At 49.5% G+C, this 12,880-nt stretch overlaps 1 protein-coding gene across 1 annotated transcript in view; it reads left to right on the forward strand.

The window, feature by feature from the left end:
* Nucleotides 1–12,880, forward strand: part of ABHD18 (abhydrolase domain containing 18) — a 62,246-nt gene that overhangs the window by 2,126 nt on the left and 47,240 nt on the right. Inside the window, exons 2-4 of the mRNA XM_069743940.1 lie at nt 7,345–7,451; nt 11,695–11,779; nt 12,236–12,336. Coding sequence (XP_069600041.1) covers nt 7,360–7,451; nt 11,695–11,779; nt 12,236–12,336 — 278 coding nt within the window. The 5' untranslated portion in view covers nt 7,345–7,359. The remainder of the gene's footprint in view (nt 1–7,344; nt 7,452–11,694; nt 11,780–12,235; nt 12,337–12,880) is intronic.

Below are 12,880 nucleotides of genomic sequence, written 5' to 3' on the forward strand. Positions count from 1 at the left end.
TGGGTGTGGGGAGGCAGCGGTCCAGCGGAGCTGGGTGTGGGGAGGCAGCGGTCCAGCGGAGCTGGGTGTGGGGAGGCAGCGGTCCAGCGGAGCTGGGTGTGGGGAGGCAGCGGTCCAGCGGAGCTGGGTGTGGGGAGGCAGCGGTCCAGCGGAGCTGGGTGTGGGGAGGCAGCGGTCCAGCGGAGCTGGGTGTTGGGAGGCAGCGGTCTAGCGGAGTTGGGTGTGGGGAGGCAGCGGTCCAGCGGAGCTGGGTGTGGGGAGGCAGCGGTCCAGCGGAGCTGGGTGTATGGGGGAGGCAGCGGTCCAGCGGAGCTGGGTGTGGGGAGGCAGCGGTCCAGCGGAGCTGGGTGTGGGGAGGCAGCGGTCCAGCGGAGCTGGGTGTGGGGAGGCAGCGGTCTAGCGGAGTTGGGTGTGGGGAGGCAGCGGTCCAGCGGAGCTGGGTGTGGGGAGGCAGCGTTCCAGCGGAGCTGGGTGTGGGGAGGCAGCGGTCCAGCGGAGCTGGGTGTGGGGAGGCAGCGGTCCAGCGGAGCTGGGTGTGGGGAGGCAGCGGTCCAGCGGAGCTGGGTGTGGGGAGGCAGCGGTCCAGCGGAGCTGGGTGTGGGGAGGCAGCGGTCCAGCGGAGCTGGGTGTGGGGAGGCAGCGGTCCAGCGGAGCTGGGTGTGGGGAGGCAGCGGTCCAGCGGAGCTGGGTGTGGGGAGGCAGCGGTCCAGCGGAGCTGGGTGTATGGGGGAGGCAGCGGTCCAGCGGAGCTGGGTGTGGGGAGGCAGCGGTCCAGCGGAGCTGGGTGTGGGGAGGCAGCGGTCCAGCGGAGCTGGGTGTGGGGAGGCAGCGGAGCTGGGTGTGGGGAGGCAGCGGTCCAGCGGAGCTGGGTGTGGGGAGGCAGCGTTCCAGCGGAGCTGGGTGTGGGGAGGCAGCGGTCCAGCGGAGCTGGGTGTGGGGAGGCAGCGGTCCAGCGGAGCTGGGTGTGGGGAGGCAGCGGTCCAGCGGAGCTGGGTGTGGGGAGGCAGCGGTCCAGCGGAGCTGGGTGTGGGGAGGCAGCGGTCCAGCGGAGCTGGGTGTGGGGAGGCAGCGGTCCAGCGGAGCTGGGTGTGGGGAGGCAGCGGTCCAGCGGAGCTGGGTGTGGGGAGGCAGCGGTCCAGCGGAGCTGGGTGTTGGGAGGCAGCGGTCTAGCGGAGTTGGGTGTGGGGAGGCAGCGGTCCAGCGGAGCTGGGTGTGGGGAGGCAGCGGTCCAGCGGAGCTGGGTGTATGGGGGAGGCAGCGGTCCAGCGGAGCTGGGTGTGGGGAGGCAGCGGTCCAGCGGAGCTGGGTGTGGGGAGGCAGCGGTCCAGCGGAGCTGGGTGTGGGGAGGCAGCGGTCTAGCGGAGTTGGGTGTGGGGAGGCAGCGGTCCAGCGGAGCTGGGTGTGGGGAGGCAGCGGTCCAGCGGAGCTGGGTGTGGGGAGGCAGCGGTCCAGCGGAGCTGGGTGTATGGGGGAGGCAGCGGTCCAGCGGAGCTGGGTGTATGGGGGAGGCAGCGGTCCAGCGGAGCTGGGTGTGGGGAGGCAGCGGTCCAGCGGAGCTGGGTGTGGGGAGGCAGCGGTCCAGCGGAGCTGGGTGTATGGGGGAGGCAGCGGTCCAGCGGAGCTGGGTGTATGGGGGAGGCAGCGGTCCAGCGGAGCTGGGTGTATGGGGGAGGCAGCGGTCCAGCGGAGCTGGGTGTGGGGAGGCAGCGGTCCAGCGGAGCTGGGTGTGGGGAGGCAGCGGTCCAGCGGAGCTGGGTGTGGGGAGGCAGCGGTCCAGCGGAGCTGGGTGTGGGGAGGCAGCGGTCTAGCGGAGTTGGGTGTGGGGAGGCAGCGGTCCAGCGGAGCTGGGTGTGGGGAGGCAGCGGTCCAGCGGAGCTGGGTGTGGGGAGGCAGCGGTCCAGCGAAGCTGGGTGTGGGGAGGCAGCGGTCCAGCGGAGCTGGGTGTATGGGGGAGGCAGCGGTCCAGCGGAGCTGGGTGTGGGGAGGCAGCGGTCCAGCGGAGCTGGGTGTGGGGAGGCAGCGGTCCAGCGGAGCTGGGTGTGGGGAGGCAGCGGTCCAGCGGAGCTGGGTGTGGGGAGGCAGCGGTCCAGCGGAGCTGGGTGTGGGGAGGCAGCGGTCCAGCGGAGCTGGGTGTGGGGAGGCAGCGGTCCAGCGGAGCTGGGTGTGGGGAGGCAGCGGTCTAGCGGAGTTGGGTGTGGGGAGGCAGCGGTCCAGCGGAGCTGGGTGTGGGGAGGCAGCGGTCCAGCGGAGCTGGGTGTATGGGGGAGGCAGCGGTCCAGCGGAGCTGGGTGTGGGGAGGCAGCGGTCCAGCGGAGCTGGGTGTGGGGAGGCAGCGGTCTAGCGGAGTTGGGTGTGGGGAGGCAGCGGTCCAGCGGAGCAACAAGGGCCCCGTCACACTTAGCGACGCTAAAGCGATCCCGACAACGATACGACCTGTCAGGGATCGTTGCTATGTGGTCGCTGGTGAGATGTCAAACAGTGAGATCTTCCCAACGACGCAGCAGCGATGCGGCGACCTGTAGCGACCTGTACAACGATGTCGTTGGTTGTTGTGACCCTGTCACATGGCAGCTATTATGACGATTCAGACCTCGATGAGGGACGTCCTGTGTGACGTTGTAGTCACACAGGCGTGCATTTGCGTTGCCTTTTCCGCGCCCATTCAGTTCCGATTGGTGGTCGCTACTGCGTTCTGATTGGTGGCGGCCTTGCCAAATAAATTAAGGAAAAATGAAAACGCATTTGAGACCCCAAACGATACCTAGCGTGCACAAAATATAGGTGTCAGAAAAACCGTTGAAGAATAGATAAATCGAAGAGGAGTTGCAGGCCGGAGAACTCTACAACGATCTGCAAACCACCACGCGGTCAGGAACAAAGGATGGAAGCGCTACTATGTCGCCTTCTGTTGAAGGCATGACCGCGAATCAGAACGCAGTAGCGACCACCAATCGGAGTGGAGGGGTGCGGAAAAGGCAACGCAAATGCACGCCTATGTGTCGGTGTCTGAGTCGTCAACGAGGTCGTTGGTAAGGTGTCAAGCACAGCGATGTGTGCTACCCAGCGGGACCTCAACGATCAAAAAAAGGTCCAGGCCACTCCGGCACGACCAGCGATCTCACAGCAGGGGCCTGGTCGCTGCTACGTGTCACACATAGCGAGATCGCTACTGAGGTCGCTGTTGCGTCACAAAACTTGTGACTCAGCAGCGATCTCGCTAGCGACCTCGCTTAGTGTGAAGGTACCTTTATAAGTCTTGTGGATTGGATTAGGGGGTCTGTACACTGCATGTTACTCCTGAATGAGTGTTGTTAAAAAACGCTTGTTTCACAATGAGCTTGACGTGTGAACGAGCAAAACACTTGTTCAAGTGAAATTAACTTTTTTTAGCAGTATAGGGCCAAGTTCACACATTAGATATTTTGTCAGTATCTTATATCAGTATTTGTAAGCCAAAATCAGGAGAAGAACCATCAGAGGAAAAGTATAATAGAAACACATCACCACTTCTGTATTTATCACCCACTCCTGGTTTTGGCTTACAAATACTGATGAAAAAAATACTGACCAAATACTGACCGTGGCCTAAAGTAGTAATAATAATAATAATTTTTATTTATATAGCGCCAACATATTCCGCAGCGCTTTACAAATTATAGAGGGGACTTGTACAGACAATAGACATTACAGCATAACAGAAATACAGTTCAAAACAGATACCAGGAGGAGTGAGGGCCCTGATCACAAGCTTACAGACTATGAGGAAAAGGGGAGACACGAGAGGTGGATGGTAACAATTGCTTTAGTTATTCGGACCGGCCATAGTGTAAGGCTCGGGTGTAAAGCTGCATTGTTCATGGCGGTGCATTGTCCTCTGTGAGCAGTCCTGGCACAGCTGAGAACAGCAGCCTATGTGCACTGTAGATGTCGCTCAGTGCACATCGTCTGTTTTGGGCTGTCCATGTAAGCAGGCATTCAGACGACTGCCAGTCAGTGAAAGTCTACCGATTAACAGTGGTTGCGTGCTACTGGGCCATTCTGTATAAATGGATTTTTAGATATTTGTGTTTAGACTTGGGGCACAGTGGCGTTTTGATCAATACACAGCTGCATGCAGTTTTTATATAGACAAGCGTGGTTTTGACAGTTCATGTCCTGATTGCAGGGTCAGTCACACCGATGATCTGCGTTGATTGGCTTATTACATTTGCGTTCTGCTTTAAAAAACAAAACAAAAACGAAACTGTTTCTGGAAAAACATTTTTTTAGAAGTGATCAAACTGTGCTGTGTGGCCATATTCTTAGCCTTTTTTTTCTGCAATTAAAACTATGAACATCCCCATTGTGATGCAGTGACCCCTGTGGCAGCTAGGGGGCGCTGTGTGTGCTCCTTGGGATGTGCATGGAGGCATATCTGTTGTTATAATGGTGGTGAAACAGTGACTGGCAGAATTGTGAATGGCCAATATGTGTTGCAGAAGGAGTCTGTGTGGTAAGTCTGATGTAATGTTGTGGTTTTGGGACCTGTAGTCCCACAAGTGTTTGTGTAGTTGTAAGGGAGACTTTACTAGGCTAGTTATGTGAAATGGGCGGGACAAACTAGCCACACATCCACACTCCCACCCAGGGGAGTGGTTAAGGGTATATAATGTGACCAGGGTGTGGGTCACAGGTTCCTGTGTGGTTCTAGTGTTTGGACCTGAGTGGTGAAGGTCCTGGAAGTATGTCCTGGAAGATTTCCTGGGAGTAGGAGTCCTGAAGAGCACATGCTAAGGCTATATTCACACTTTGCGGATTTTGCTGCGGATCCGCAGCGGATTTGACCGCTGCGGATCCGCAGCAGTTTCCCATGAGTTTACATTTCAATGTAAACCTATGGGAAACAAAAAACGCTGTGCACATGCTGCAGAAAAATCCGCGCGGAAACGCTGCGGATTACATTCCGCAGCATGTCACTTCTTTTCTGCGGATTTTCAGCTGCTCCAATAGAAAACTGCAGTTGAAAATCCGCAGAAGAAAACGCAGTAAAAACCGCGATAAATCCGCAGTGAAAACGCGCTGCGGTTTTCACTGCGGATTTTAGAATTCTGCTGCGGAAAAATCCGCAGTGGAATCTGCAAAGTGTGAACATAGCCTAATGGTGCAAGGCCCTGGAAGCCTGTGTTGGATTTCCTGGGAGTAGGAGTCCTGAAGAGCACATGGTGGGGCTTCAGACCTGGTGGCCTGGGGTGTTGGACTGACGTCCTGAATAGCACCCGGACAGGTCACATGCCTGGGGTGTTGGACGAAGTCCTGAATAGCACCTGGACAGGTCACTTGGGTGGTTCCTGTGTTGGAAGACCTGGGAGTAGGCTTCCTGAAGAGCACAATATGTATTGGATTTCCTGGGAGTAGGAGTCCTGAAGAGCACATGCTGGTGTGTTGGGAGGTCCTGGGAGTAGGACCGGATCCCTGAATAGCGAACAGTAAGACTATGGGTCTGGATGGTCTGTGTTGGGGAAGCCATCGTCCTTCGGTGGGTCTGGACTGACTAAGGTATGCCGCCCAGGCAAGTTGGTGATGCCTGTGAGGCAGCTTTCCTGGAAGAGTGGACTGACAAGGAGTCAGCAGGTGGAGCAGGAGCTCCCATCAGGTACCTATACCGACTGTTGGTGCTTGTGATGTTCTATGAACTATGTGGTCTCCCACGGTGACTGAACGGAGGGGGTTCGGCGTGTTTAGAGACCACGGCCCAGTGTCATGTGCCCTGTATGTGACTTGGGACATTGGTGAAGTGTACGGCGTACTGACACCCATGGTAACTGGGCGAAGTGAGAGGTCCAGCATGTTTAGTGTCAGTGAGACAAAGCCGTATGTGAAGTGTTTAAGATAAAGCTGCAAGTTAATATCACCAGTTGGTGCCTGTTGTGTTTTTTGAAACATATAATATGAAATGTGCACAACCCGGTTTATGAAAATTTAATAAACCGCATGGACTGTTTTTGTTTGAAAAATCGTGCCTGACTACGTTAATCCCGTACCAAGCAAGTGTCACCCAATACATTCAGTAGGAGCAATCTTACACCATATACTGTAATGGGTAGGTGTTCTTTCCATGGAAAACACTGATGGAACACAGCCACCTGAATGAGGCTTTAGACGATGCTTAAAGGGGTTATTCACTACTATGACAACCCCTTCTTAAACCAAATGCTCATCCCCGATAAAGTAATAAAGCCTGCTCCCGCTGTGTTACTGCTCACTTTCCCCAGGGCTGTGATGCGGTGTTGTGACACGTGACGCCGGCGCCCAGTCAGCACGGATGTCACTGTCTCCGCCTTCAAACACACTGAGCATGAAGAGGAAGTCAGAGATCAGCTGCAGCCCGGACTTCCTCTTCATGTTTGGTTTGTCCAAAGGTGGAGACAGTGAGGTCAGTGCTGATTGGGTGCCGGCGTCACGTAACACAACACCGCATCACAGGCCCGGGGAGAGCGAGTGCCGGCACAAGAGGGTGAGTGTGGACTTTATTATTTTATCGGGGCATAACCTTTGGTTTAAGAAGGGGTTGTCATAGTAGTGGACGACCCCCTTTAAATGGGCTGATTTATGTGCTGTATATACGCAGACATCCAATTACACTATTCCTGTAATCAAGACTAATGCTTATAGAAGAATGAAAATCTGTACTGTGTTCCATTTTTCTTTTTTACCTCTGAATCATCTTTTAGAAAAAATGTTTCTTTTGGTACGTTTTTAAGCACATACATTTAGAAAGAAAAAAGAACGCTTAAATGTGGAGGAGTACTCGGAAATGAACTAATGATTTGTTTTCTTCCCATGGACTGTAAATACTAGGGCCTTTCATGTCCACGTGCAGCTCTATGTTCTCTATGACTGCATCTGAAACTAGCATTGCCTTGTCCACAAAACGGACAGGACTAGGCACTATGTACTAACATTGGGCAGTGTATGGTCCGCGGGAGTCTTAAGCACACTGCCCAAATATTTGTGAATAGCGGAGTGAGAACTAATGTGGTGTTTTGTTTTTTTTTTAATACTTTTCCCCGTATCATTCTGGTGGCATCTCTGCCGGCAGGTTTTCATCTTGGCATACAGACCAGTCACTACAGGTATAGGAGAGCCAGTCTGGTGCATTGCTGACTAATGCAGCAGCTTTCGGGATCATCAGTAATATTATTACAGATGGTTTATTACATTTTGGTTATGATTTCACAATTGCAATGTCAAAACCATGTTTTCTTTCTGCAAAACTGCACTGTGTGGCCTTGCTGCTGGCGATCATTCCGATGTCTGTTTATGGCTAGTCAGTGACTATAAATGTCTTTTCTGATTAATTTTCAGATGTGAATTATACAAATGGGATTGAGTAAACTGGATGTTCTCTACAGGCGGTTACTCCTTACTAAATTTTTCATCCGAGGATGGGGCAAACCAGAAGACTTGAAACAGTACGTCTATGGGAATACAGTAAAGCTTGATTTCTCCCTACATATGATTTATACATTTTAGCTCTAAAGTTTACACGATGGCAGTAATGAACTGAATAGTATTATCAGTGATCACTTACTAGACTTTGTATGTTATATTTTATCATCTGCAGCTTTTCAGCTAGCAACATAAGAATGCTTTGAGCTTGAACCTTTGTTTTAAACCATTAGTTTAGGATAGTGGCTCACTTGCTAATTTCTGGCCCCCCAGAGATAGAGAATGGACTCTGCACAGTCCCATCTTGAATGGGGCAAAGGTGCACATGCTCGCTTCATTACATTGTCTATTGGGCCATCGGTGAAACCATAGTACAATGCGTGGCTGTGTCTGCCAGTCTCATCGACAGTGACTGGAGGTTGAGCATGTACAGTGGCATGTAAGAGTTTGGGCACCCCTGATCAAAATTACTGTTATTGTCAACAGTTAAGCAAGTTGAAGATGAAATGATTTTTAAACTGCCTAAACTTAAAGATTTCATGTTTCCTTTGTCTTTTAGGCAAAAAATATCTATTTTCATTTTTTACATTTTAAAAATTACAAAAAGGAGAATGGGTTGTTGCAAACGTTTGGGCACCCCTGGAGATTTGGGTGCTCTGCTAACTTTGACCAAGGTTTCAGACCTTACTTACCCTGTTAGGCTACTTTCACACTTGCGTCGGTACGGGCCGACGTACCGACACACGTTTTGAAATTTGTGCACGAGGTGGGCAGCAGATGCAGTTTTTCAACGCATCCGCTGCCCATTCTGAAGTCCGGGGCGGAGTTTCGGCCACGCATGCGCGGTAGAACATGGCGGACATGACGTACAAAAAAAGTTCACTTGAACGTTTTTTCGTGCCGACGGTCCGCCAAAACACGACGGACGCGACGCATGGCCATCCATCGCGATCCGTCGCTAATACAAGTCTATGGGCAAAAACCGCATCCTGCGGGCACATTTGCAGGATCCGTTTTTTGCCCAAAACGACGGATTGCGACGGATACAAAAAACGCAAGTGTGAATGTAGCCTTAGGGTTACGGCTTGTTCACGGTCATCGTTAGGAAAGGATAGGTGATGCAAATTTCCCAGCTTTATGAAAACCCAGCCGCCTCTAACCTCGTGTCAAAAAACAGAATCCATGACGTCTTCTAAGAAGCTGCCTAGCACTCTGAAAATAAAACTGGTGGAGACCCGCAAAGCAGGAGAATCCTGTAAGAGGATAGCAAAGCTTTTTCAATTTGCCCTTTCCTCAGTTTGACCGCAAAAGAAAAGATTTAGCAGACTCTGGAGTTGTATTACATTGTTCTACTGTTCAGAGACATCTGCACAAATATGGCCTTCTAGGAAGAGTCCTCAGAAGAAAACCTCTCCTGCGTACTCACCATATAATTAATTGTCAGAAGTATGCAAAGCCTGGTTCAGCCAATGGCAAGTGGAACATTTCACAGGTAGAGGGAATAATGGATTCAACTAAATTTCAACAACTTCTTGATGCAAATATAACACCACCTGTAAAAAAGCTGAAGTTGAAAACAGGATGGCATCTACAAATGAATAATGATCCCAAACATACATCAAAATCCACAATGGAAGATCTCAAAATGTGCAAGCTAAAGGTTTTACAATGGCCCTTACAGTCCCCTGATCTGAACATCATTGAAAATCTGTGGCTAGACCTCAAAATAGCAGTGTATGCAAGACGACCGAGGAATCTCACAGAAGTGGAAGAATTTTCCATAGAAGAATGGATGAAAATCCCTCAAACAAGAATAGAAAGACACTTGGCTGGCTACAAAAAGCATTTACAAGCTGTGTTACTTTGAAAAGGGGGTACTACTAGGTACTAACCATGCAGGCTGCCCAAAGTTTTGCATCAACTCATTTTCCTTTTTGTAATTCTTAAAATGTAAAAGATGAATAATATATTTTTTTTTTTTTTTGCTGAAAATACAAAGGAAAAGTGACATTTTTACCTTGAGCCCTTTTAGAGATCATTTCATCTTCAAGTTGCTTAACTGTTCACAATATCAGTAATTTTGACGAGGGGTGCTCAAATTTTTACATGCCACTGTATACATTGGCTCCATTCAGTGAGGTTTTATAGCTTCTATTCTCATGATCGCTGGTGAAAAAACAACCCTTGAGGCTATGACTGCATCCATTAAACCAATCCATTTCTATTTTTTAATCAATTTACTTGTTTTAAGCGGTAAAAAAACAGCAAGAACTTAAACCGTCGTTTTAATTTGTATTTCATAAATCAACAGTACACCTGAAAGTAAGCAACTTTCTAATATCTTATCAGAGAAATCTGCTTCTGTCTCTGCCAGAACTGATCCGTCATTATCAAAATTCTAGGTTCTAAGGTAAAATCTGTATTCAGTGAGGAAAGACCGTCTTATTACTGAGATAGGAGATGGCTGCTGCTGATTAGAACAACGGTTAGGGTACCGTCACACTAAGCGACGCTGCAGCTATACCGACAACTATGTCGATCGCTGCAGCGTCGCTGTTTGGTCGCTGGAGAGCTGTCACACAGACAGCTCTCCAGCGACCAACGATCCCGAGGTCCCCGGTAACCAGGGTAAACATCGGGTTACTAAGCGCAGGGCCGCGCTTAGTAACCCGATGTTTACCCTGGTTACCAGCGTAAACGTTAAAAAAAACAAACACTACATACTTACCTTCAGCTGTCTGTCCTCCGGCGTTCTGCACTCCTCTGCACTGTCAGCGCCGGTCTGCCGGAAAGCAGAGCGGTGACGTCACCGCTGTGCTTTCCGGCTGGCCGGCGCTGACACAGGATGCAGGAGGAGTGCAGAGAAGCACAGCGCCGGGGACAGACAGCTGAAGGTAAGTATGTAGTGTTTGTTTTTTTTAACGTTTGCGCTGGTAACCAGGGTAAACATCGGGTTACTAAGCGCGGCCCTGCGCTTAGTAACCCGATGTTTACCCTGGTTACCAGTGAAGACATCGCTGAATCGGCGTCACACACGCCGATTCAGCGATGTCAGCGGGAGATCCAGCGACAAAATAAAGTTTCAAACGATCTGCTACGACGTACGATTCTCAGCGGGGTCCCTGATCGCAGTAGCGTGTCAGACACAGCGAGATCGTAACGATATTGCTGGAACGTCACGGATCGTGCCGTCCTAGCGATCAAAGTGCCACTGTGTGACGGTACCCTTACTCTTTAAAGGGAATCTGTAGATAAGCCCCCCTATGTAACCTGAAAGATAAGAAAAACTAGTTAGATTATACTCAGCAGGGTGCGGTCTGGGTCCGATAGGCATCGCAGGTTCCTGTCTGGCGCCTTCCATCTTCATGCGATGTCGTCCTCTTCCTTGCTTCTGTCGCAGCTCTTGCGCAGTACTGCAGTACTTTACGCTGCCCTCAGGGCAAATCAGTACGCCTGCGCAAGAGCCGCAACAGAAGCAAGGAAGAGGACGTCATCGCATGGAGATGGGAGGTCCCGGACCGCAACGCCCATCGGATCTGAACCACACCGGACCGCCCCTCCAGGTGAGTATAATCTAAGTTGTATTTTTCATCTTTCAGGTTACATCGGGGGCTTATCTATAGCATTACAGATTGCTGGAGATAAGCCCCTAATGGTGATGGCTTCAGCTTGTGTGCGAAAAATGAGGTGACCGATTCCCTTTAAGGGTATATTCACACATCTGTTTTTTTTTTCTACATGATAAAGACACTCTACCTGGAATATTGACGTAGAAACCTGCTTGTTTTGGTGCTTTTTTTTTTTTAGGCTTTTTTGGGGGGTGGTGGCAGGGGGAGAGGGGATTTTTTGTGTGTGGCTAAGTCTCTTTGATTTCAATGGCGTAAAAATGGTGAAAAAATTGTCATGCTGCATTATTTAAAAAAAAAAAAAAGCAATAAGCCACATGACAGAAAACAATTTGAACGTGACAAGAAAACGCTATGTGTTTTTTACACGTGAAAAGTGTTTTCTTTCTATGTGTAAAAAAACAAAACAAAAAACAAACAAACACAATAGCGCAATTTGTGACCATGCCCTGATGGACAATAGATGTGCAAAAGTGGGACCATATTTGATAACATTTTTTTTTTTTGAGGTTTGTTAAAAGTAAAAGCCAATTAGTGCTGGTGAATTTTGTGGAATTGACTTTTTTGTCACTAGTTATTTGCTTTGAAGACGTCTGTCTATCTGTAATATCATTGCAACTTTTTTTTTTGCTGTTAAAAGGCTATTCGAATTTAGAAAAATCATTGGAAACAGAGAGAAATGCCAGAACCTGGTGCCAAAAGATTATCCAGTGCACATTGACACGGTAATGCTGTTTGCCTTCTAGAACCCTTTTTAGAAATACTTTTTTTTTTCTTTTAGGCTCTGCTCAGACACGTGTCATGGCTTCCATTATGAATTGAGCTGTGACGTGTGAAATCCTGATGAGTCCCAATGAACTGTAACTGGTGTACTGAGTCTTGTTAATGTGACGGTATTGGGCAATTATCGTGTCCGGTCATTGATGGGTAAAATCACATTGTATGTGATGGGGAATCTGCTTCAGTGTGAATTTGAATTAAGATTAGGTAGATTTGCATGTACTATATAGTGTAGTAGAATAAACCCTAAAGTAAGGGCATCTGACACATTCCAGAGAACCTAAGGTCATTATGAGACTTATCCTGAACTGGCAGCCTATCCTGTTGGCAAATTACTGCTAGAATTCTTTGGCCGGTCATTCCATTAGTATGGTGTTACATCTCATATTTCTGATATTTAGATTGAAGAACAAACTGACTGTAAGATTTTTGATGGCCATTTTACCTCACCACTGGTTCACTATGTGCCAGATGTTATGCCACCTGAAACAGTAACGGCTCGGTAAGTTGCCTTTTTCTTAAGAAATTACATGATCTACCTGTAAAACCTGATCATTGTCACTGCAGACCATCCCCTTGATTATCCAAAATGTACATCTAGTATGATACAAGCATTTTCATCCCTTAACATCATCAGATCCACAATGTATTCTCAAATTTCTAATTTACTTGGAAAGATGTCCTGTAATTTTGTGTGGCTGACCATATGTTTCCCAAGGGTTAACAAGTAATTGTCCAGTTTTTAAAAATCCGTACCCTTAACAATTAACTGAGTAGCTGGGTCAAAGCGTTTCATTTCTTGTGCATGTAATGTCTGAGTGAGTATTAAACTGAATCTGTTATTAGGTTTTTGCCTCTTAATCTGAGCAGCATGATTTAGAGATAGAAACCCTGATTCTAGTGACTTGTCTCCTACTGGGCTGTATGCTGTTGTTTCGATAAAGTCATTATTTTATCAGCAGATTATCACTAGACGACTAGTATAGCTGATGCCATGTAGTCCTCCATATTCATGTGCTTTGTATAACCCCCACCACTACCACTAA

Source organism: Ranitomeya imitator, chromosome 1 (assembly GCF_032444005.1).
Source record: "Ranitomeya imitator isolate aRanImi1 chromosome 1, aRanImi1.pri, whole genome shotgun sequence".
Classification (NCBI taxonomy): domain Eukaryota; kingdom Metazoa; phylum Chordata; class Amphibia; order Anura; family Dendrobatidae; genus Ranitomeya; species Ranitomeya imitator.